The sequence below is a fragment of the Chroicocephalus ridibundus genome, chromosome 22 (assembly GCF_963924245.1).
Source record: "Chroicocephalus ridibundus chromosome 22, bChrRid1.1, whole genome shotgun sequence".
Classification (NCBI taxonomy): Eukaryota; Metazoa; Chordata; class Aves; order Charadriiformes; family Laridae; genus Chroicocephalus; species Chroicocephalus ridibundus.
In genome coordinates, this window is record NC_086305.1 from 2905887 (window position 1) to 2925050 (window position 19164).

The window sequence follows — 19164 nt, forward strand, 5'->3', positions numbered from 1 at the left end:
AGGGTGAGGTTGGGGGGTCATGGGGGGCTGGGATGGGGGTGACGTTGGGGAGACTTCGGGGGCTGGGGAGGGGGAGTTTTGGGGGGACTGGGATGGGGATGGGGGCACCCGGGGGGGCTGGGATGGGGAGAGGTTGGAGGGGGCTGGGGGGTGAGGCTGGGGTAAACTGAGGGGCTGGGGGGGGTGAAATTGGGGGGACCCGGGGGGGGGGGGGTGGGAAGGGGGTGAGGTTGGGAGGGCTGGGGGGGCTGGAGGGGTGAGTCTGGGGGGGACCTGAGGGGCTGGGCTGGGGCTGGGGTGTTCTGGGGGGCTGGGATGGGGATGGGGGGACCCGGAATGGGGGTGATGTTGGGGGGATTCGGGGGCTGGGAGGAGTGAGGTTTGGGGGGACCTGGGGGGGCTGGGATGGGGTGAGGTTGGGGGGACCTGGGGGTCTGGGGGAGGGTGGCTTTCGGGGGACCTGTGGGGGTTAGATGGGGGTGATGTTGGGGGGACTTGGGGAGCTAGGATGGGGGTAAGGTTGGGGGGGGTGGGCTGGGCGGCTGAGATGGGATGAGGTTGGGGGGACCCAGGGGGCTGGGATTGGGGTGAGGTTGGGGGGAGCCGTCGGACTGGGATGGGGGATTTGGCTGGGGAGAACGTGGGTGAGTTTGTGGGAATTTGGGGGCCTGGGGGCGAAGTTTGGGGTGTCCCGGGCGATGCTGTGCCCTCACCAGGGTGTTCAGGCTCAGGCTGAGGGGAGGGGTCCTGGGGGCACGTTTAGGGCCAGGCTCTGGGTTTGGCCCATGCCAGACCCCTGGGAACCCCCCCTTGGTTTCAGGGGCCCCCCTCAGCACTGCTGGTCCCCTTGGCCACAGGGTTTGGGGGTGCCAGTCCCCTGGTCCCCAGGGTCACCGAGGGCTCGGCGAAACCACAGCAAAAAAAAAAAAAAAACCACCTCATCGTCTCGAAACCTCACCGCTGGGTTGCAGCTCCGAAAGGAGACATTCACCACGCTCCCGCTCCTTTTTCTCTTTTATTTTTATAAATTAAGTGACCTGCCCTGGGTGGGGAGGGGGTTGCCCCGTGCTCCTGTCCCCAGCCTGTCCCCGTGCTGCGAGCGAGGTCACCCTGCAGCGCGTGGCCCTGGCGCCCTGCGCGGTGGCCGCCAAACCACAGTGACATAACGCGAGGGACGCTGCGAGGAAGCACCGGGGACACCGAGCCCCAAACCAGCTCGCGCGCTGCCGGTGACCTGCTGCAACGAAAAGCCACCCAACGCCCGCTCGCTGCAAACCCCGACGCCGCTGGGTCCCCCCACCCTGCGCGGAGCTGGGGGACAGGCCCCGGTGACACCTGGGACGATCCAGCGCTGGGATTTCCTGGCACCGTCCCCGCTCCCAGCCCGGGAGAGGTGGCAGAAACCTGTTCTGCATCGGAGCATCTTGAGCGGGGACCGGAGGATGCAGGTGGTTGCGGATGCCGCATCCCGAAGCCCATGAAGACGACTCGGAGTGGACTTTGCAGAGCGAAGAGAGGCAGACGCTGCTCCGTCACACGGTGACAGACCCGCAGACAGCCTGGGTGTGACGGGGGGGATGGCACAGCGGAGCTGGGAGACAGCGTTCCGGCTGCAGGGCATGGAGCAGCCGAATGAGAAGGTGCTTTTCCCTGAGGGGGGAGCAGAACTTGAGCTCAAGGGATGCTGATAGACCCTGGCTCTGTGCCCGGGTCCAAACCCGGCCCCAAAATCAGCCCCAGAGATGGCAGTGCCCAGTTCATGCCCCTGCTCGTCTCCTGTCCTTGTGTGACCTCTGACTTGGGGGGACAAAGCCATGCTGCAGCCGCAGGGATGACCGTGACCACCGTGTGCTGTGACCGTGACCGCCACGCTCTGCTCCGGCTCCCCCGAGCCCACGACCCACTGCGCATCCCCCGGCGGGGTGCTGTGTGCCGTGGGGCAGGTGGCCGTGCTGGGGGTCCCGCTCCCTCGGGCCATGGTGGGGAGGTGGAGGGCTGTCCGGGAGCCGCTCGCCGTGGGGCTCCCGTGGGGAGCACCCGTGTTTACAGCAGCGAGGGGGAACTGATGCAATTCCCAAGCTCCTGCTGCGTGAGCGGAGCCGCCCGGGCAGCAGGTGGGAAGGGGGTTATCAAGGGCTCGCTGGAAATCAGCTCCCACACCAGCCCCATGGCGGGGACACATCCTTCCACCCCGGCCATGCTGAGGGTCCGGTCCCAGCCCGGCGGGTTTGGGAAGAGGGGCTGGAGAGACAGGGACTCTGGGTGAGGCTTTTGGTGCAGGCTGCGCTGGCAGAAAGGACATGACATCTTTCTTAAAGCTGCTTTTAAAGCTCATGATTTATAGAGGGCTTCAGAGTGCAATTAGCAGACTGTTAATTAGCCCTTGCTCATAATCTTAATTGATCCTGAAGAGGAGGTGGGAGGGAGAGCTGAAGTGCGAGAGCATCGGCAGAGCGGTGTCCTGGCAGCCACGGAGTCCGAGGGGACATGTCCCGATGCCCCGTCCTGCCCCAGGCCGGGGTCTGGGGACACGGCAGGGTGGCCCTTTGCCTGCCTGGGGTGTGGGACGCCCCCCCGCCCTGTCCCCCCGCCTTCACCTCGGGGTACCCAGGGGCTTGGCCCAGCTGAGCCCCTTCCAGCCGCGGCAGCTGAACCCCCGCTTTGGATGCAGGGGCTGCCCCAACCCCCCGGGGCAGGGGGGGCCCGGGCTCTGCCTGGCTGCTCCCCGCAAGCACCAGGTCGGCAGCTCGAAAGCTTTGAGCTCCCTCTTGAGGCCCTTCCTGCCCCCAAATCCTGGGGTTTTGGGGAGCCCGAGCTGCCAGGTGCCCCGGGCTGAGCCCCGCAGTGCTCTGCACCCCCAAGTAGGACATCACGGCTGAGCCCCGTCACTCTCCCGGCCACGGGGAAGGGACAGAGACACCGTCACCAGGAGCTGGTTTGGGGACTTTGGGCCAAGTGCCAGCGGGGAGCGACATCCCCCCTCCCCAGCCAAAAATGCCAGCGGGGCTGGAAACAAGCCGGGAGCCAAACCCGCGCTGCCTGCCAAGGCCAACACACCAGCTTTTCAAAATAGCCCCTGTCCCGCGTGGCTCCGGCCGGAGCGGAGGCTGCCAGCAGGAACCACCCACGCGGGACGGGAAGGCCGGCAGCGCCGCGGCGGGCAGCGCTCCTCCGCCAGACGGAAAGGTCACCCCGTCCGGATCCCACAGCTGGGCTTGGGCACGGGCCAGGCGCTGATGACACCGGGCTGCAGGAGTCAACGTCGGACCCGGTCCCTTGGCTTGGCGCTGGCGGGGTGCCCGGGACGTGCACGGAAAGGTCCGATCCTGGTGTTCCCTTGTCACAGGGGGTGTGGGTTTGAGTGGGGACACTCTGCCTCAGTTTCCCCACAGCTTCCAAGGCGCAGGGTCTTTCCCAAGGTAACAGGTGACCTGTAGAGTCAATTTTTCCTAAATTAATCCTCCTTGAATCCTTCTGGATTCCCAGGGGGGATTAGCTGGTGGAGCAGATCCCGGGGGGAAAGGCACTTCTGCTTCCCAGGATATTTATAAGACACGGGAAACTGGTGCCGTCCCCAAGGGCCAGCGGCTGACGGCAGGGCAGCACCTCGCGGGTCCTTTCTCAGCCTTGCGGGGACTGAGAACATTTTGGGTGCTCGCTCCCGACCCGGCGAGGATGCTCCCGCCACAGGTGGGGGCCAAATGCGCCTCTTCCCGCAGGAAACAGGATGAGGCCACCGTGGTGTCCCCTTCTCCCCGCCCTCATCCCTGCTCTCTCCCCGCTGAGGCCGGGGTTATGTTGGCGGGGCTGATCCCAGGGTTTTCCCAGGAGCAGGAAAGCCGGGGCTGGGCCTGGGAAGAGGGAGAGCCGAGGGGAGCGGGGGGGATGTCCTGCTCGGAGCAGCTGCAGCACCCACCCGTCCCCCTGTCCCTCCATCCCCCTGTCCCTCTGTCCCTACAGCCTCCTGTCCCCCTGTCCCTCCATCCCTCTGTCCCCCCTGTCCCTCTATCCCCCTCTCCTTCCATCGTCCTCTCCCCCTGTCCCTCCATTCCCCTGTCCTCCTGTCCCTCCCTCCCCCCGTCCCTCTGTCCCTCTGTCCACCCACCCTCGGAGCCCCCCCGGTCCCGCTCCCTCCCTCCGCCCCCCAAGCGCCTCCCGGGTCCCGTCGGGGGGAGGATGCTGGGCGGGGCCGCCCTGCGCTTCCCGGGAGGGGGGTCCCGGCCCCGGGGAAGCCGCTCGGCTGCAGCCCCCGCGGCGAGGGGCCGGACCGGGGGGCAGGACCGGCCCGCCCCGGCCAGGCAGCGGCACAGGGAGGGAGGCGAACGCCCGGCGGGGCCGCAGCTCCGCCGCCCCGAGCGCCGCTCCCGGCCCGGTCCCGCTTCCCGCTCCGAGATCCAGCTGCGGAAACACCGAGGGGAGCGCACGCAACTTTGGAGCGGGTCTGCCGGCCCGCCGCTCCCCCCCCGGTTCCCGGTGTCCCCCCCGTCCCTTGTTCCCGGTACCGGCCCCGCCATGCCCGCCGCCTACCCGCAGCGGGCCCTGACGGTGCTGCTGCTCTTTGGCACGTTGGCCGCCGCCATGGCCCTGCTCGCCTCCAGCCTCATCTTCCAGCTGCCGTCGGGGCGGGCCGGTCCCGCTGCCGGTGCCGGTGCCGGTCGAGGGGCTCTACCGGAGCCGGCGGCCGCCGTGCTGCTGCCGGTGTCGGCCGTGCTGGCCGCGCTCTGCCTGGTGCTCAACGTGAGCTGCCTCCTGCTCTGCCTCCTCCACGGCTACTTCAGCACCGAGCTGTGCCGGGGGCAGCCCGGGCCCGACCGGTGAGAGCCGCGGGGGCGTGGGGGGCACCGGGGCTTGGGGGTCCGGGAGGGCGTGGGGGGCACCGGGGCTTGGGGTACAGGGAGGCTTGGGGGGTACCGGGAGTACAAGGGGGGTGTGGGGGTCACCGGGACTTGGGGTGGAGGGGGGCAGGGGGTTGTAGGGGGCACCGGGGCTTGGGGGTGCGGGAGGGTTAGAGGGGCACCAGGGCCTGGGGGTCCAGGGGAGCATGGGGGGCACTGGGGCTTGGGGGTGCAGGGAGGCTTGGGGGTCATGGGGACTTGGGGTGTAAGGGGAGGCATGGGGGGCACCGGGGGGCATGGGGGACACCAGGGCTTTGGGGTGCGGGGGGGCATGGGGGGGCACTGGGGTTTGGGGGTGCAGGAAAGGCTTGGGGGGCACTGGGCTGCTCTGGAGCCCCAGGGATGCTGTGGGGGTTCAGGGGAGGCTCAGGGGGGGTCTCAGGCACCGGAAGGCTGGGGGGCAGCAAGGAGCTGGAGAGGAAGGAGGGTGCTGGAGGGGTGCAGGAGGGATTGGGGGAATGAGGGGTGCAAGGAGGGCTCAGGGGGTGCAAGGAGGGTGAGGGGTGCAGGGCGGCACCGCTGCCCCGGGACCTGTCCCCGCAGCGTGGGTGCAGGCACAGCCCTGCCCTTGCGCCCCAAGATCCAGCCTTTGCTGGGTCCCCCCAGTCACTGTCCCTGCGAAAGGGGGTTTGCGGGGGGCGAACGATGCCGCTGGCACTCGCTGAGCACTGGGATATCACAAAATCCACCTCTGCAGACCCTGCCCGGGACAGAGGGTTATCTCTGGCTATGAAGCCCAGGATGTAAACGTGCCCCTTAATTTGGGGCGCAGCTCTGCGCAGTGACTCTATTGACCAGGAGCAAGTTTCTACCAGCCCATCCTCCCGGCTGCACTAATACACACTATTTAATTTCCCTGATAACATCCCTGTGTCAACCCAGCGCGTGCGTTAGGGTCCCCCTCGGGGCTCGTCGGAGCGCGTGGGGCCACACCAGCTGCCAGCCCAGTTCAGGGCCGAGGCCACGACGCCCAGGAGCACCAGGATTTGTCCCTTTGCAGCGGGAGAGCTGGGCTCTTCGGGTCACTGCTGGGGTGACGGCACGGGCCGCTCATGCAGCACCGAAAGGACCGCAGGCCTGGGATCATTAACCATAGACACGTGTTGACTTAATCATTACCAGCACATTTACACTTGCAAAACCGTTTTTGAAGCAATTCCCCTCTCCATCCTCCACCAAGACCTGGGCTGGGCTGGCGGCTCCTCTGCCTGCGCTGGCCCGGCCCAGCACCAGCTCCACTGCGGGGTTAAAAGAAAAAAACAACTTGTGAATAATCAGATTTAAAACCATATTGGTGGAAACTGGGCTGTACGTGGGGGTCTCCCCACGTAGCTCACCTGACGGTCCCCACAGGACCATTTTGGGACCACTTCAGCAAGTGAAAGCTCATTTAAAGGAAATGATAAGGTTTCAACAGTTAGTTTTGCCCCTAATTAGACAAACCCGTCAATGCCTCCTGCCCCGCGTGGAGCAGGGCGGCTGGAGGCACTCCAGCAAGCGGCAGCGTCTCCTCTCAGCATCTTCCAAGCGAAGCTGATGCTTTGTCCGCTCATTAACGAAGGAAAACATTTCTGCAAAACACAAAGTTCCCGTAGCACGCTCTGCTTTCTGCGGAAGCTGAGAGCTTCTGCTGGAAAACTGTTACAGCGGAAAATTCCCCACCAGCTGGAAATTCGTCTGAGATCTGCTGTCGATTTGGGCTGTAACATGCTCGATTGCGGAGTTGTGAGGTTCAACTTTGAAAGTCCCGAGCGTGAAACAGGAGCGGCGCTAATCAGGCAGCCAGATGCAAAGTCACAGGTAGAGAGAGGGAACATGCGACAGCAGCGACTTGTTCAAGGGCTTTCAGGAGAGAGCAGCCATCGCCGTGCGTCTGCAGGCCCCGCTGGTGCGTCTGGCCGAGCACGAAAGCTCTTCCCCAAGTATTTGATCTTAAATCATATTTCTCTGCTCTGCTTCAGAGCCCCGGCAAAGCGAGAGGCTGCTTTTGGTTTTGCTGCAGGCGATACGAGGCGTTGGGAGCCCTGGGTTGGCGTCCCTCTGCCTGTGAGCTCCAGCAGGTCACTCAGTCCAGCTGTGCCTCAGTTTCCCCAACTGCGACCTGAAGGTTACATTCACCTTTGGGAGGAAAACGGCAAGGTTCCCGGGAGAGAGGGATGCTGGTCTGCAGGGCAGGAGGTGCTGGCAGAACGCAGCCCCTCTCCGCCACAATGCGGGATGCCGTTAGCCACCGTCTCCCGGTGGCCAAGCTGGCCTGGCCCCACCGGGCGCCGGTTTCATTAGGGGACCCGCTCACGTCCCAGGGACCTTTCCCACGTTGGGCCTGTCACACTGAATTACCGCCCCGCTCCTCAGCCCCGCGCTCAATAGTCTCAGCCAGCTCCAAACAAAGTCCTTCTCCTCCCCGCTAATCCCCCCGCCCCGACTCAGGTAATTAATAAAACAAAGCGGCTGCTCTTCCCCGGGAGCAGGTCCAGGGTCTATTAACGGCTCCCGGCTGCGGGTGGCAACAGCCGAGGGGCTACAAGAAGCCCGGGAGGAGGGGAGGGGGCCAGGCCATGCTGGGGGGAGCCTGGGCCGGGGCAGAGCATCCTCAGCTGCGGGGTGGAAGGAGCTGGCGTGGCAGAGGACCAAGGCTGGTCCCAGCAGGGGGATGGTTGTGCTGCTGCCCCTTCAGCTGGTCCTTCCAAGCCAGGGCACGTTTCCAACCAGCTCCCTGGGACTTCTGGAGGTGGGTGGCAGGACCGGCGCGGCCCCGTGCCCCCCCAGTTGTTTCAAAGGACTGTTTGTGGCTTCTCAGCACCGCAGTCCTGCCAGCATCTCTCCGAACCCTCACGTTTCCAAACTCCCCCCTCCCGAGCCGCCTGGCACCCGTCTGCCACACTACGCTGCGTCCCCTAACGACCTCATCCCGCTTTCCCAATTAGCGGAGGCATCCTCTGGTGACAGCGGCCTCCAAAGCCCAGCGAGGACCCAGGTTTGCCAGGTCAATCTGGCTCCCAAGACGCCCAAGCAGGGCTGTCGGCGGCTCAGAGGAGAGCGAGCCCTGGAAAGCGCAGGCAGCAGGCGCAGGGGTCGGTGCTGGGTGGGAGACAAAGGCCCTGCTGGAAAGGAACTGGTCTTTTCATGTGTTTTAAGCCCAATTCAAGTACCGAGCCCCCTCCAGACAAAAGGCTTGCAATCTGAGCTGAGCACAGAAATCCAATCCCAGGGGTGAAGAGAGAACCTGGCTTTGCTTAATTCAATGCGCCAGCACTTCACTTGTCATTCTTTATTTAAGGGGGAGATGGGCTCCACACGCCTCAGTTTTGTTCCTTGCTTGCTCTTCTGGGTTTGCCGAAAAGGGGCGAAGCACCTGCAAAAAGCCTCCAACCATTTGTCCCTCCTGAGCCCCTGCTCCCACCTGGCTCCCGCAGCACGGCTGGAAGCAAGGCAGGGAGGGGTGGAAATTTCACGTGATCTCAAAATCTCCCGTTCCAGAGTGGGAAGGACGAAGCCCAGAGCTGTACAACCCAGCAGCCTGGGGGAAACCCCAGTTCCGCAGAGGTCCTTGGGCTTGTGACCCAGCCCTGAACCTCTTCTCTATGCAAAACCAGTGTTTCAGTTTCTCAGCAGGGGCCAGAGCATCAGCGTTTTTCCTCTGCTGAGCCCAGGGCCAGGAGACTACACAGAAACTACACAGACCTGTGTTTTTCTCATCTGTTTTGCAGGGCAGACTGGTTCCTTCTGGACAGCCGGATGGTTCGCCACGCTGCCATCGGCTTGTTCTGCTGCGGCGTCTCAGTCTACCTAACAGGCAAGTCCTCGTTTCCCACCAGCGCAGCCCAGCAGGGACCGGGCATTTCCAGCCCAGACCGTGCACCCTGCGCCGGTCGCTGAGTGCTCGTGAGCTGCTGAGTTTCTACTTCAGCATCGGGTTTGTTTTGCAAATGGCTTTGCCAGCTCATTCCCGTAGCGTGAACTTTCTGTTCTCGGTGACCAGCCTTCTCCAGAGCTCCTCTGGCCTGAAGTTTGCAGGTCAGATGCATCGCTTTAGTCCTTCTGGTTCCTCAAGGTGTTCTGCACTTCCCTTTCCTTCCAGCTCTCGCCATCTACATGCTGCTGCTGTTTGAACTGGAGGCCGGCATTGCCAGCGCTTGTATCCTCTCCTCCGGCATCATCGTCCTGCTCATCACGGTGACGCACGCCCTGGTACGGGCTTCCCAGGTTTCACGCCGCAGCCGCTCCGAGGTTTCTCACACCCTGTACGAGAACGACTCTGCCCAGCACGGCGAATCCTCCGCCAGCGATCTCAACAACAAAAACGTGGCTGCACCCCGGCCCCGGCCTGAAATCCATCGGGAATTTTCCTTCCCTCCTTTCCTGGAGCACAAATCCCAGCTGGGCTCTCCGGCCAGCAGCAACCTCACCTCCTCGGGCAGCCCCGGGCTCCGCTCCGAGAAGGAGAGCTACAACCCGCCCCGGACGCACAGGACGCTGTCGGCAGAGTCAGGGCTGCTGCAGGCGCAGGGCAAGCCCTGGAACGGCGTCACACAGGAGATGAGGAACGTGCTGTCACGCAAACCTGGAGCCTCAGGCAAGGACTCGACTCTGGTGTGAGTGGAAGCGGGACCTTTTCGCCCCATCTCGTCCCAGGGGAGCTGCAGGCACCAGGGGCCAAGATTTGCATCTCTGCTTAGAGCTTAATATAGGTCACGTCTCAGCAGGGCAGGGGGACGGCTGCCTTTCCGCTGTGCGGCCGCTGCCCGATGCTCTTTGCCTCTTTTACCGAGAAGTTGACACCTCCACTCAAAGCCAAAAGCCCTCGGCTGCCTGCCCTGAGTCCCCAGCCCCTCCTGCCACCAGCGGTGCTGCTGGCACTTGTCACCCCACGAACAAGGACGGCGTTGGCAGTGACCCATGCAGGACCCCCGTGGCTGCCCCGACTGCAGCGAAGGAAGTGGCGCATGTGGGTGAGAAGAGAGTGGACCTTGTCCACAAACAGACGCACCCTCCTTCTCCAGCAGATCCCAGCTGATTTCTCGGGCTGTCCGTACCTCCCCGTCTCCTTCCTTCCTCCTCCATCCCCAGGAGCCAGCACTACAGCGACGGTTCATCCAACGGACCCAGCAGGGATTCCTCCCAGCGTGCAGCCAGGCAGGGGTAAGAAACCGAGGGAGGTGACAGAGGAGCAAGTGAGACGGAACCAGAGCAGCCTGCGAGCTGCAGAAGGTGGGTTTGGGGTGGCAGAGAGCCTGCTGCTCGGTCACCAGCACGTCCACCCTCTGAGCAGGACACGGCTTGCTAAGCAGGGTCGCCTAGCAGGGAAAGGGGCTGTGCTGGGGCCACCCTGGCTTTGCTCAGTGGTGGAGGGACCTCTCCCGGGATTACCTGGGTGCCACCAGGAGAAGAGTGTTGATCGTCAAGGCTGAGGTCCAGGAAATGGTCTACATTGGCACCCTCTGCTGCGTGCAGGGCAGAAGCACAAGCACTAAAGGCAGGCGCTGTCTCCGGGACACACGAGCAGGTTTAGCTCGCTCTGTCCCTGCGCTGACGAACACCTCGCTGGTTCCTCACAGCCCCACGCTCTGCCACGCTTGGTTCTTCCCCAATTCCTTATCATTCAGCAGGCAGTAAAGCACTTCAGGGAGTGAAGGGAGGCCACCGATTCAAACAGATCCCCTCTCACCTCCCGCGCTATCACCCTGAAAGACACCTGTTACCCCGAGCACAGTAATTTCTTTGGAAACTGAGTCTAGCGCTGCTTTGATCCCTGCGTCCTTGGTAAATTCGTCAGCAGAATGGAACTGTTGGTTCCAGGAGAGATTATCACTGAGGTTGCATCCTTTTTAAAGTGACCTCCAAAGCCGTGTGTACAGCTCTGCCTCCCACTGCTTGACAGGGGATGAAGAAAGTCCTTTTTTTGTTGTTTTTTGAAGATCAGGACAGTTTCTTTTTTCACTTGAAAGGCTCCAACTCTGTGTGCCTTTGTTTTGCTCCATGCCCTTTGAAACACACAGAGCCAGCAGGCTCCAAGACCCCCCAGCCCGAGTGAGCAACAGGGGAAGGTTTTAGACAGAACTTTCTTGTTTTTTCTTTTTATTATTGTTCCCTCTACGACCAAACTCAGCAACTCCCTGGCACACACATGAGAAACCCTCCTTGCAGAATGCCTCCCGAACAAAGCTGAAGTGTGCCCACATTACATCTTTACACAGCCATCTACAAAATACTGAAAGCAAGACCTAGTTTTTCTGAGATACTTCTGTGGCCAAGAGGTAGAGAGAAAAACGCCCCGTAACAGTCTGCCATCGAAAAGAGCTGGAAAGGACAAATGCACCACCCCGTTTCCCTTTTGCAGCGTGCTATGGGAAGGGACACAACTGCTCCCCAAAGCACCCCGCAGAGGCAGTCCTGACCCCAGTGGCAGGATTTCCCTGCGCGGGTGCAGCACCTTGTTACTGGGAACGCAGAGGAAGGCAGAGGCCTCTGTGCAGCTTCACAGATTGAGCAGGTGGTTTCTCACTCCTTCCCGTGGCTGGAGAACATAGAGCTGGGCTGGAGAAGGCAGCAGAGGACAGCCAGTCTTGTCCGAAATCAGGAACTGGCTGGAGGATTCTTGGCTGGTGGGGCAACAGTGCTGTAAAAAGAGAGAGAGAGTCACGTCCAGCAGGCAGGCAGGACACCAGCAGCCATAGGAATGTGAAGAATCGGGGACTTCTGCAAATAAAAGCTCACTGCTCGCAGCAGGGGAGCAGCTTAGACCAGCACACCTTTCCGTGCGCTGTGCAGACTATGGAGCGGCACGCACCAGCCCCCGTGGGTGTCGAGACAGCAACCTCTGCAGCCACACACCACTGTGAAAACCGCTGCAAACGCTCTGGGCTGCACAGAGCGTCACTCTGCCACGTGGGCAACTGGGGAAGTCCGGAATCTGACCCAGAAGTGTCTAAGGCAGAGTCGTTTGCAGAGACAGAGGCTCTCTGTTCGCTGCGGTGGTTTTATCAGGGACGGGCATTTGGGAATTTTCTCACTCCTAGCCAGTCAGACTCCAATACCAACACCCTTCTCAGGAGAGACAAATACACTAGACTCAGACAATCTGCTGGAAGATATTTTAGTAGCTATAGTTCAACTGCAAACAGACAAAAATGCATCGTCGTTCTGCTACCACTTATCTCTATGGGACTCTGCCCAAAAAGAGCCAGATACATGACAGAGAACAGCATCAAACACAGCCTTTCACCTATTCCATCTCGGCAGCATCATCTCACTCCAAATGCCTTTGACACAACAAAGATTTCATGTATTACACAACCAAATGTCCCTTTTTAAATAAGGAAATAAATTATTTTCCACTTAACCTTTTGTAAACAAGATTATTTGCTTCCCAGTAAACAAAAGCCAGAAGATCACTGGAAGGCAAGCAGCATGCTCTTTCAAATAATAGTCTAGAATCACATTACTGAGATAACGTATTTGCACTGGGCTGCATTACATCACCAAAGCCTCTGCCAGCCCTCGGATAAACAGGCAGTGTCACACCCCCTTGCTACCTGCGGCCCTGAGCAGCGTTCAGCTGGTCCTTCATGGCGATGGCGTGTTTGAGCAGACTGTCGATGCTCTTGAAGTACACGCTGCTGTCAGTCATGTTCTTTATGGCGCTGAAAGGAGAAAAGAGGGGGGGTGGAGGGAGACGGAGGCCTGGTTAGTATTTCCAAAAGCATCGTGGTTCTAGCGCGCACACCCCCTGACAGAGAGGGCTGGTAATAAGAAACCTCAAGCCTGTACGGCGCATTGCATTTTCACACATTAGCGAGCTGGTGGGTGGATTTACCGCCGGAGATTGGCAGGTCTGCACCGCGCGCAGCACTGGGGAAGAGCTGGCACGCTCATCAAAGCGAAGCCCTCGAGATTCACGGTAACGGTTCAGAGAGCACTGCCTCACCCCCCACCCCGACTGTGCTCTCCCCCTGCCTCACACCAGGGAGGCGTCAGCGAAGCCTTGTTGTTTTTACCACAACACCTCCGCCCGCGAGCACAACCCTCCTGCTTGGAGGAGTCTCCCATACCTGCAGGCGTACTCCACCGTGTAGATGGCTCCTTGGCTTTGCTCCTCCCAGCTCTGCATGTCGGACTGAAAGAGAAAAGGAGGTGGCATCGTTAGGCGCGCACTGGAGGTCTGTCAGCCATACGCTCTGCCAGCCCTGCCCAAACAAGGGCTCTGGCTGCTTTTCACTGGAAATTGCATTTGGATTCTGTCTCCCGCTTGACAGCCTATGACAAGCTCCAGGCCAAGCACTAGCATTTAAAAGAAACATTTATTGTGTGTATTTCTGGAAGGGCTACTAGTTCAGGCCAACACTGTGGATATTCTGGCAAAATTCCCCTTGTTTTTAGATGTTTTAGCCCATGAGCCAGCTGAGGGCCCATGTCAGTCAGGCTGCGAGCAACGGACCAGCGGGATGTTTCAGACACTCGGATCTCCCGGTGCGTCTGGCCCAGCAGGCAGCCAGGATCCGAACTAACACAGCTCCCGTGGAGTCCCGTCCTTAGTCCTTCACGCAAAACCAGGTAAAAGTTTCTTTCACAGCACTGGAAGTTCTCGTTTCGTTAGACCTGCCACTCTTAAATGTTTTCACAGCCGCAAGCATCCCTGTCCACAGGTCTGCTCCGAAACTCTGGCACCTGATGCCAAGCAGCAGTCAGCACTGTGCCCGTCCCTCCAGGAGCTGGAAGGAGCCCTGTAAACTCCACACACGCTGGAGCAGCACCGCATGCAGCCAGCTCTGCCACGGGACATAATTGTACGCCGTAGCTCCAAGGAAAGGGAAAAGCAAACAAATACGCAAATCACCATGAAAGCGCAGCTGAATTCAGAGGTGTAGCTCAATAGATAACTATTTCAAAAGTCCTTAAGTAGTTCGGGCACTCTTCAAAATACATTCTCATGGGAGCTAATTCTCCGGTCTATTCTGCTGGGTCTAGTTACAAGCCGGAGGAAATCCAAAGGCCTCTTTCTGCGAGTGAAGGAGGTCGGGTAGGAGCTTGGACTTCGTCCAAAATCACTTGTGCTGTTCAAAGCCTGTCCTACATCAGGACGCTTGACCACATAGCTTTACACTACAAAAGAAACAAGCCTTGACATGCAACGCTCTAGGCAGTTCGCTGCAGGAGAGGGTCCTTTGACCCAGGACTCACAACCCCACAGAGACTGCGCTCGTCAAGAGCCCAATCGCATCTTACACAACTGTATCTGTTGCTGGGAAGACACTTTGCACGCAGAGGCAGCCGCAAAAGGTGCAGAAACTCTCCTGCAGCTCCTCACCCTGCTCTCTCCAAGAGGTACCAGATGATCTTTAACACCGATTTACACCCCGACAGTGCTCTGGCTCAGTCGTGTGTGTCACAGCCACTTGCCTGTGCTCCTGCCGCTTCTGAGCACCAGTAGATTTTAATCGTTTCCCAGTATCAGAGCCAGTGATGTCTGTTCCCAGCATTCCCACCACTTCCTGGGATTTTCATGTCCTTAATTAGGAACAAGAGCCTTTCCCTAGAGCTCCTCACTTCTTAATCTTTTCTTGATGTCCTTTCTTCAAATTCCCACGACGTGCCCTTGGATGCAGTTTAAGAACTAAAGCCAGCTATTAATATACAATAGCACTAATGATATATTACTGTCGCTTGGAAGTAAATTAACGAGGAGATGTAAGTTCTCAAAAGACCAGGCGAGATACAGAAAGGCGGCTCTGTGCGAAGCGGGGCTTAGCAGCGCAGCCACGACGCGCGGAGGCAGCGAGGGCCTCGCATCACGCTGTGTCTTATCGGGGAGGCGGTAAATCTGCTCGGAGAGTTTGAGATGCTGCGGAAGGTATTAAGATTATTGTTTTATCAAATCACAGAAAGTTGCTTGTTGTAAAGGCACGGAGGTGACCTTCTCTTTGCAGAAACTTTTCTCCCAGCCCCCTCCCTCCCGATTTTTCCTTGGTTTAATCCCTCTGGGAATTTCAAAGGCTGAGTCTCAGGAGAACTCAGCCAGCCAGAGGCAGAGTTGCTGCTGCTGAAGGAAAGCTGGAAACCACCAATAAATCCTGTTTCCTTTATACATTACCTACATCTTGGGACTAAATTACCTGAGAACGGATCCACACAGAATGTTCCTTTTTCTTCTTTTCCGTTCTGAAGAATTAAAACCACCGCACTTTAATGCCTTTGCTCTGATTTAGATAAAACCTGACAGCGTTTTCACGGTGCACAGCCCTGCTGACACCCTCCTGTTCCAGTCTCTAGCCACAAAGCCGATGGGCTCTGGCAGAGCAACCCAAAATATCCATCCCCAGTTAATTGAACGCTCCGCTGTGCCGATGGCCCTGTCAGGGCCCTGAGCACATCCCTCTCTCCTGGGGTTTGGCTGCCTGGGTTCAAGGGCTTGACAGGCCCAGCCCGTTTGCTGCAAACAGCAATGCCCGAAACTGGGATAAAATGAGAGTGGGATCAAGTATAACAAAGAGAACCTGGCCATAAGGCTGTTACGAGCAGCCTGGCAACGCAGCCAGGACACCGGCCTAGATGAGTTATGTTTAACCCTCCCAGTTCCTACCAGGGACTGGTCACCAGCAGGGAGCAGAACATGCTCCCAAACACGATGCTGCGGCCTTGGGAAAAACAAACCCGGCAGCTGACGAGGCTGGAGGAGAAGTCACTAGCAGCAGCTCTGGATCTACTGTTGTTCCAGCTGCCACAAATCAATTTTCTTTCCATTTTCTCCCAGCTCTTGCCACATCAGTGCACCATTAAACACAGCCAGGAACCAGGAAAGCAGTTAAGAAGCTGGAAGTGCCCATGCAGGGGGCAAAAAAGAAATGGATGGAAACAGCAGCACCTCCGAGCAAGCATGGGGAAATGTTTTCTAACATTAGAGAGGGAAACAGGTACTGGCATGGCAGCGGGGCAGTGCCCTGGGGCAGACGGCACTGCACGGTCAGTTCAGCTTTGTCCTGACGTGCACCGTTACTGCAGGGAGCACGGCGAGCTCTTCCTCATGTACAAAGGCCACTGCTGCCCCAGCTGGGGCTAGCAGCCAGGGCAGAGGGGAGGCTGCAAGATGAAGGCATCAAAGACCAAAGGTATCGGGTGCTTGTGATGGCTGCAGTCACATGGGGGGACGCACGGTCCTTGTGTTTGCTGCTGGCGTCCACAGGACCGCATGACCTCCTTTCTCACAGGAAGAAAGTGGAAAACAGCAGCAATTTTGGCCACAAAAGAGAATTCTCTGGGATAGCTGCAGCAAGGAAAGGAACTCAGATGAGCCGGAGAGGTCACAGAACACTGCAAATAACTGCATCGAGCAGGGGAAATGAGAGAATCAACGGTTTTCCGAGATCTTTCCCAGCATAAACCCCACTGCCTAACAACACGCTCTGCATCTGGCACCTCCACTTGGCTGTCGCTTCCATTAGCGCTTCTGCGCTGCCCCTCGCCCTCATCCCCGTTACGCACCCTTCAGTGATGGAAACTGATCTCTTCCCTCTGCATGACTTGTCATACAATTTGCTCAATTTCCTTTTGTTCAGGACACATTCCCTGAAATTGGGACTATCTTGATTAAATGAAAGCAAGTGACAGCTCAGGAATAATATTACAAACCTGTCTCCCGCATGCCAGTGATGCAATTGCATCAGCATGCGCTATACATACATATACATCTCTATATACCTACCATTGCACACAGACACGTATATAAAACGTTAATAAATAATTGAATAATAAAGTGTCACAATCCAGGTTAATTTGGAAACCAGGGCTGTAAAGCAAAGGTGAAAAATGGAGCCTGACAGTGCATTAGCATAGACATGAAGCAGTAATCTATTCATGAGACATCACTCCTAATGAATCATGACTGGCAGAAGAGGGAGAAGGACAACAAGGCTGGCATTAAAGTGTCTGTGCTCCGTGCTCTGGAGGAAAGTAGGAACACAGCTGCGAGATGCGATTCATTATCCTGCTTTGCCTCATGTGGGCTCTTTGCACTTGTTTCTTCACGCCCCCCTTTCCCTCCTCTCCCCCCGCCCCCCTTTATTTTATGTAGGAAATAAAAATCTCACAGCGTAGGCAGGGGTAATAAGATTTAACATCTCCCTCCTCCCCGTACAAGACAGACTACTTATTTTTCTTTGTCTCCATGCACAAGTCCAGCCGTGAGAGCACAGGACCATAGCTGGACTCTCAAGGTTTTTTTCCTCAGGTCCGCGGGTAAATTTGCAACATCCCCTCACCCCCATTTCAGAGCTGGCAGGAGTCCCACAGCACCTCACACCCCAGTGGCTGATTTCCTCCCACCCACTGAGGGCGGTGAAATAGGGACGACGTGCCAGGTCAGGAAAACAGCTTGTGCCCGACCCTGTCGCAGCTCTGGAGCCCAACACGAAGCACAACTCACTTTGTGCTGTGCGAGCTCCGGAAGGGATCTCCGCACATGCTCCTGCAGCCGGTACAGCGCCACGGAGGGCTCGTTGGCCAGGACGTACATGCTCTCAGTGAATTTGTCCGTAACTGCAACAAGAAAAACAACAGTTACGGAAAGCAGGGAGCAACAGGGGGGAAGGCAGGGTGGGAAAGGGTGCCCTGGTCCTGTCTCCAACACAACAATGGAGAGACCAGAGCAAAACCCCACATACATTTTATAACTAGTCTGTTAACAAGGATGTGAAAGCAAAACCCCACTGAACAGGCAGTTCCACTTCCACTCTGCCCATAACAGCATCTGCAGCCAGCGCTGTCTCCAGCCGCAGACAGACCAGCCTGGGATGTCACCACCTCCATGGTCCCCTACGAGCTCTGGTTGTTCTGGTTTCGGGGACCACTTGGGTTGTGCCCGTCACTGGGCCCTTTCTGACCAATTTGGAGCGGGACAGGAGATGAGCAGAGCCCGGCAGTGGCCTGGATCCCATTCCTCTGTCTGCAGCTGCAGGGAGAGTTGGCATCTCCCGGTCTGGAGGCTCCCTGTCTCGTTACCGGCCATTTGGATTCATCTCAGGGCCTCAAGCTCTCCTGCGTCTCAGCCACCGCCTGCTGTGGGGTCCTTCTGTTGCTCCCCACCAGATGCCTTCCCCAGGTGACATCCCAAAAATGCTCACGGAGGAGACACAGTGGCATTCCAGGGCTCAGGAAGCTTTGTTGCCATTCCAAGCAGCCTGCGGAGCCGCTTTTCCCCCTCCACCCCTCTCATCCCAGCCCAGGCTCTGTCCGGGCCACCCTGCACGCAGGTCTCCACAGCCACAGCACAGCTCTGACCACTCCTTCCCTGCAGGTTCGCAAGAATGCTGACAGCTCCTAATAATTAACAGACATAAAGCTCAGAGCTCGTTTCATTGTTCATAGCGGGGGCATGAACCAGGGAGGGATTTTACCAGGCTGAAGCGCAACATCTTTCAGAGAATTTTCTATTTTGAGAAAAAAATTTTCTCTCCTCCTCCCCTCTGAGCTTTTGTTTCAGTGACAACTGCTCAGACACGGCAGTTCTGTAGCGCCGGAGACACGCCGAGCTTCTGAATGCAAATGGGAATAAATGTAAAACTTCACGGGAGTAATTACCCCCACCGGGACAGACGGGGCTGTGGGGCTGTCTGTCTGTCTGTCTGCTGTCCCGACACGCAGGCCCTGCCAGGGGCAGGCAAAACTTGGACGAGAGGGGACACAAGGTAGCCCCACGACAGGGCCAGGCTCCGGCGGGCCCCCACAGCTCTGCGGGATCCTGTCGGGGGCGCGTCGCCCCCTGCCGTGTCACGACCCCCATCGTGACTATCCCCGTCGTGCCCTTCTGGGCCCTGCTGTGGCTGCAGAGCCCCGTCACCACTCGCGACGCCGTGTCGCCACCCGCCCTGTCGCAACTTGCCCTGCCTTGTCGTTCGCCCCTCCCTCTCAGGGCCCTGTCACGACTTCTCCCGCCGCTGACACAGCCCTGTCGTGCCCGCGCCCTGTCACGACCCGCGCCCTGTCACGACCCGCAGGGTGCTGCCGCGACCGGTCAACTCAGACGGGCCGAGCCCTGACAGAGCCCTGCCACTCGACGGCTACCCCCGGTCCCGGCCCGCTCCCACCTTTCTTCACCTTCAGCTGCATCTCGGGCTCCTCCATCCCGCCCCGCCGCCGCCGCCGCCGCCGCCGCTTCCGCTTCCGCCGGCGTCCGCCAAACCCGCCCCGGCCGGAAACATCCTCGCCCCCGCCCCGCCCCGCAAACGGCCCCGGGCGGAAACACGGCCCCGGGCGGAAACACCGCCCCAGCACGATC

At 59.1% G+C, this 19164-nt stretch overlaps 2 protein-coding genes across 2 annotated transcripts; one reads left to right on the top strand and one right to left on the bottom strand.

Annotated features, from left to right (window-relative positions):
- The first annotated feature begins 4222 nt into the window (after window positions 1–4222).
- On the top strand, window positions 4223–9501 carry TMEM221 (transmembrane protein 221). Its single transcript, XM_063358234.1, has 3 exons — window positions 4223–4814; window positions 8606–8691; window positions 8977–9501. The coding sequence occupies exons 1-3, from the start codon at window positions 4513–4515 to the stop codon at window positions 9492–9494; spliced, it is 906 nt and encodes a 301-aa protein (XP_063214304.1). The 5' UTR covers window positions 4223–4512; the 3' UTR covers window positions 9495–9501.
- A 1490-nt stretch (window positions 9502–10991) lies between these two features.
- Window positions 10992–19066, bottom strand: BORCS8 (BLOC-1 related complex subunit 8). The gene is made up of 5 exons (XM_063358235.1): window positions 18974–19066; window positions 17314–17426; window positions 12947–13011; window positions 12431–12538; window positions 10992–11514 (listed from the first exon to the last, which is right to left on the bottom strand). The coding sequence occupies exons 1-5, from the start codon at window positions 19008–19010 to the stop codon at window positions 11472–11474; spliced, it is 366 nt and encodes a 121-aa protein (XP_063214305.1). The 5' UTR covers window positions 19011–19066; the 3' UTR covers window positions 10992–11471.
- Window positions 19067–19164: the final 98 nt, after the last annotated feature.

Excerpts from the sequence above, each read along its gene's own strand:
- TMEM221 (XM_063358234.1), top strand. The coding sequence starts at position 4,513 with ATGCCCGCCGCCTACCCGCAGCGGGCCCTGACGGTGCTGCTGCTCTTT. Across the intron at positions 4,815-8,605 it reads GGGCAGCCCGGGCCCGACCG|GGCAGACTGGTTCCTTCTGG; the intron begins GTGAGAGCCGCG and ends TCTGTTTTGCAG. Across the intron at positions 8,692-8,976 it reads CGTCTCAGTCTACCTAACAG|CTCTCGCCATCTACATGCTG; the intron begins GCAAGTCCTCGT and ends CTTTCCTTCCAG.
- BORCS8 (XM_063358235.1), bottom strand. The coding sequence starts at position 19,010 with ATGGAGGAGCCCGAGATGCAGCTGAAGGTGAAGAAAG. Across the intron at positions 13,012-17,313 it reads CGGAGCTCGCACAGCACAAA|TCCGACATGCAGAGCTGGGA; the intron begins GTGAGTTGTGCT and ends TTTCTCTTTCAG. Across the intron at positions 11,515-12,430 it reads AACGCTGCTCAGGGCCGCAG|CACTGTTGCCCCACCAGCCA; the intron begins GTAGCAAGGGGG and ends CTCTTTTTACAG.